Source organism: Penaeus japonicus, unplaced genomic scaffold, assembly GCF_977035675.1.
Source record: "Penaeus japonicus unplaced genomic scaffold, GWHDUDI00000001_assembly GWHDUDI00000040, whole genome shotgun sequence".
Lineage (NCBI taxonomy): Eukaryota > Metazoa > Arthropoda > Malacostraca > Decapoda > Penaeidae > Penaeus > Penaeus japonicus.
Window position 1 is genome coordinate 13,922,476 of NW_028234442.1, and position 5,000 is coordinate 13,927,475.

The window sequence follows — 5,000 nt, forward strand, 5'->3', positions numbered from 1 at the left end:
CCCACCCCAACCCATCCCCCTCCCCACTCCCATCCTCAACGCCTCCCCACCCCCATCCTCAACCCCTCCCTATCCCCTCCCCATCCTCAACCCCTCCCTATCCCCCACCCCAACCCCTCCCCCTCCCTATCCCCAACCCCAACCCCTCCCTATCCCCCCTCCCCACTCCCATCCTCAACGCCTCCCCCCTCCCCACTCCCATCCTCAACGCCTCCCCACCCCCATCCTCAACCCCTCCCTATCCCCCCCCCAACCGCCCCCCTCCCCCTCCCCCTCCCAACCCCGCCCCGAGTCAAAAGCCCAGATAGAAATATCATTTTTGGCGATATCTCTCCACCTCTACACAGCGGGTGGACAAAGGCACACGTACAGGGCGACAGAGTTCAATGGGTTTTCCACCTCGCGGCCCTGCCTCTATTATACGTCTTCTTTTAGCCCTCTTTCGCTCCCTCTCTCTCTCTCTCTCTCTCTCTCTCTCTCTCTCGCTCCCTCTTTCTCTCTCCCCCACACCCATCCACCCCCCCTTCTTCTTCTCTCGTTCATTCTTTTCTGTCTCTCTCTCTCTTTTCTTTTCTTTTTTTCTCTCTCTCTCTCTCGTTCCCTCTTTTCTTCCGACCCTTTCTTCAAATTCTTCTGTCCTGGGCTACCCTTCTTACCCTTACCTCTCCTACTCCCACCCCTCCCCTATCCCTTACCCCTACCCCCTACCCCTATCCCTGACCCTTCCCCTGTCCCTACCCCTTCCTCTTCCCCTGTCCCTGCCCCTCTGTCATTGGCCGGAAAAGGGGCTCGGACTATAAGTCACTCCTCTGGGGGAGCTTTTGTGTTGACAAGTGTCGATGTGTGTGACTGTGTGTGTGTTGGGGGAGGGGGGGGTGTTAGGGGATATGTGGGGGGAGGGGGAGGGTGTGGCAAGAGAGAGAGAGAGAGAGAGAGAGAGAGAGAGAGAGAGAGAGAGAGAGAGAGAGAGAGAGAGAGAGAGAGAGAGAGAGAGAGAGAAAGAGAGAGAGAGAGAGAGAAAGAGAGAGAGAGAGGGTGGGGGAGAGAGAGAGAAAGGGAGAGAGAAGAAGAAGAAGAAGAGAAACAGGGACAGACAGACCGATATAATAGTTTTCTCTCTCACTCTTTCTCTCTCTCTCACACACACACATCACCCTCCCACACACACCCTCTCACCCTCCAAGTAACCTTCCACCCACCCTCTATTCATCTCACCCCTCCTTCCCCCCCACCCAGCCCCACCCCCACCCCACCCCGCCCACTCAGTAGCTGGTAGTGAGATCATTAGCCTAAACAAGCGCGTCAGCCGGGGTCAACACAGGTCAAATGACATGACAGGAAGGGTCGGGGAAGGGAGTAGAGGGGTGAGAGGGGGGCGGGGTGGGTGGGTGAGGGGGAGTGGGGGAGGAGAGGGGGGAAGGAGGGAGGGTTCACGGGTGAGCAAAGATGGGGAGTAAGGGTGGGTTAATAGGGGTGGGGGAGGGGTAGGGGGTGGGAGTAAGGGGAGGGCTTAGTCTCGGGTCACTTGTTTATTACGATGAAGGGCGTATTAGGGGCGGGGGTGGGCGGAGGGGAAGGAGGGGGAGGAGAGGGAAGGGATAAAGGGAGGAGGGAAGACGGCTGATGATTATTTTTTTGGAGTGATATGTGATGGAAGGGGAGGGAGGGAGGGGGGAAGGGAGGGAGAGAGGGAGGGAGGCAGGGAGGGAGGGGAAAGAAAAGGGGGAAGGAGGGTTGGAGAGAGAAAGAAAATGAAGAGAGAAACAAGATAGGACGAGAGAGAGAGAGAAAGAGAGAGAGAGAGAGAGAGAGAGAGAGAGAGAGAGAGAGAGAGAGAGAGAGAGAGAGAGAGAGAGAGAGAGAGAGAGAGAGAGAGAGGTGGGGGGGAGGGGGGGTTAGCACGGGTCAATAGCTTAACCTCGGCGACAGGGGGCGAGATGGGCCGGATATTAATCCTTTCAAAATACTTTTATAAACGCGTGGACATGATCCCCTTTCTGCCTCTGTCCCTCTCTTTCTCTCTTTCGTTCTTTCTCACTCTTACGCGCCCTTTCTCACTTTCTCCTGTCCTCGCTCTCTTTCTTCTCTCTCTCTCTCTCTCTGTCTCTCTTTTTCTCTGTCTCTCTTTCTTTTTCTCTGTCTCTCTCTCTCTCTGTCTCTCTCTCTTTCCCACTCTCTCCATCTCTTTCTTTCTCTCTCTCTCTCTCTCTTTCTCTATTCCCTCTTTACTCTCTCTCTCTCTTTCTCATTCTCTCTCTCTCTCTCTCTCCTCTCTCTCTCTCTCTCTCTCTCTCTCTCTCTCTCTCTCTCTCTCTCTCTCTCTCTCTCTCTCTCTCTCTCTCTGTCTCTCTCTCTCTCGCTCTCTGTCTGTCTGTCTCTCTCTCTCTCTCTCTCTCTCTCTCTCTTTCTCTCTCCATTAATCTCAATAGATATGCAATTTTCATATCTATTTCCTTTGCACAGAAGAGCGTGGCTCCGTGCGTATGTGCGTATATCTACCCTTCTGGGTGCGCGCGTGTGAGCATTCCACGGTGCCACTCCGGGAACAGTGCCAAGTGTCGGCCACCATTTTGTTTCCAACCCGTATTTCATTTGTTTATTCCTGCCTTCGTTCTCTCCTTCGTCCCCTTCAAGTAAATAAGGACGAGATGATGAAATACTTAACAAGAGGAGAGGGAAGAAAGGGAACGTGCGTGTGTGTCTGTGTGTGTGCGTGTGTGTGCGTGTACCTCCCACGAAATTACACTAAATTTACCGTGAATGTCGACAGCCAACTTTCAAATCAATATTGGATGGCGGGGCTCGTGGGCCCTGCGTCCGGGAGGTTTGGTTTGACTTCGCCTTCGACTCCGATTTGTTTATATTTTGTTAGGTTATGTTAGTTTTCCGAGTATTGTATATATGTTTAGGGACTTTTTTGTTGTTAAATAGATCTTCGTTTTAAAACACGATGGGAAGATCTTTCGTTTCTATTGTTTGAATGACATTTTTTCAAAAGTAGGGAGCGTCTGGCTCTGACTTCGACCGGCGACGTAGAATTTAATTGGAACGTGTTCGTGAATTCAACGGGGCTTTAAAATCTCATTAAAACAAAACTTGCTCAGGCTAACTCCCTGCTCCACCCTCTTCCCCCAATCTGCTTCATACACGGATGCCATTAAATCAAATCAAATCTTGATATCTATAATTTGAATCGAAAATTAGAAGCTAAAAAACGCGGCAAAAACACATATTGCAACCCACAGCTCGGGTTTTAGTCACGGCTTCTTAGCTTTGATTATATTTTTCCCCTTTATTTTTCTCTCTCTCTATATTGCTTATTAGATATTCATGTCATAATCAAAAGGTGAATTATGATCTCTTTGTATGATGTCTTTTGTTTGGATTTATGTTCAATTGTTGGGTTTTATGGCGACCTTGTATTTTTGGGTTCGTGACAGAATAATTCCCCTGTTTACACACTCTGGTTCGTATCATGACCATTGTCTTTGTTTATTTGTTTTTTCTAGTGTTTATGATTTCCTCTCTCTCTCTCTCTCCCTCTTTCTTCTCTCTCTCTCTTTCTCTCTCTCTCTTCTCTCTCTTCTCTCTCTCTCTCTCTCTCTCTCTCTCTCTCTATCTCTCTCTCTCTCTCTCTCTCTCTCTCTATATATATATATATATATATATATATATATATATATATATAATATATATATATATATATATATATGCATGTTTGTGTATCACATATATGTGTGTGTGTTTGTGTGTGTATATATGTATTTATATATATATATATATATATATATATATGAATTTTATTTACTCATTTATTTATATATTTATGTCTGCATGTATGTATATTTACACACACAAACACACAAACAAACACACACACACACAACCACCCCCACGCCAGCCCACGCCAAAACCCTTATCTCATTTCCCGAAGTCTCCCCTTCACTCGAACCCCGCAATCCCTTGCAGGTGCACATCAAGTCCCACTTCATCATGAACGGCGTGTGTGTGAGGTGGCGCGGCTGCCTGGACCTTGAGCGTCTCGATGGCGTCGGCTGCCTCGAGTTTGACGAAGACGCGGCCAGGCTGGAGGACGCCATCTTGAGGGACGAGTTGGAGAAATACAAAGCCAAATTGCGGGAGTTCGAAGACAAGCAGAGGCCGTTTAAGGTTTGTGTGTTTTTTTGTTCGTTTTTTTTGGGGGGGTTGTTTTTGGTTGTTTTTGTTTTTGTTGGTCTTTTTTTATTAGATTGTTGGATGAATGTGTTTTTGAGGTCGTTTTTTGTTCTTTGCTGGCAGGGCAAAGTAATTCAAAATTATTTTTAGGTTTGTTGGAGGAATGGAGTAATCCAGGGTCATATCTTTACTTGTTGGAAGGTCAAGGTAATTCAAGGGATTTTGTTATTGTTTGTTTGTTGGAAGGGAAAGGTAGGTCAAGGTAATGTTATTATTATTGTTATTGTTATCATCGTTATTATCATCACCATCGCCATCACCACTACCACCATCACCACTACCACCATCGCCACCATCACCACCATCATCACCACCATCATCCTGCATGCACATTATCCCACCTACCCTCTTTATCAACACCTCTTCTTTCTCCTTCTTCCAGCCCTTCGCAGCAGCATCTACGGCCAAGTAAGAAAAGAGAAACAGAAGAAAAACAAGAAGAAGAATATTTGTGAATGAAAGGAGAAAGTGAGAGAAGGAATAATAAGTGAAAGATGATCAGATGATTAGAAAGAAATAGTGAAAGAGGTAATCAAGAGAGAAAGATTAGCGTTTTATACGATTGCGTGTTAGTGAAGAAGAAAGGGAAGTGGGAGAAAGTGGAAGATGAAGAAATGGAGGAAGAAGAAAAAAAGGATAGAGTGACTATGTAGTGAAGAAGAAGAGGTGAAAAGGCGAATGAAGATGAGGAAAAGAAAAAGGTGAAGAAGAAAGAGAAGAAAAGAAATTGAAGAAAAAAATAAGAAAAAGAAGAAGGAATAAAA

At 47.0% G+C, this 5,000-nt stretch overlaps 1 protein-coding gene across 1 annotated transcript in view; it reads left to right on the forward strand.

Moving 5' to 3' along the window:
- Positions 1 to 5,000, forward strand: part of LOC122243433 (protein big brother-like) — a gene marked incomplete at its 5' end in the record, with an annotated part of 39,413 nt that overhangs the window by 34,397 nt on the left and 16 nt on the right. The window contains 2 exon segments of the mRNA XM_086533928.1: positions 3,970 to 4,170; positions 4,619 to 5,000. The exon segment at positions 4,619 to 5,000 is cut by the window's right edge and continues 16 nt beyond it. Coding sequence (XP_086390054.1) covers positions 3,970 to 4,170; positions 4,619 to 4,648 — 231 coding nt within the window.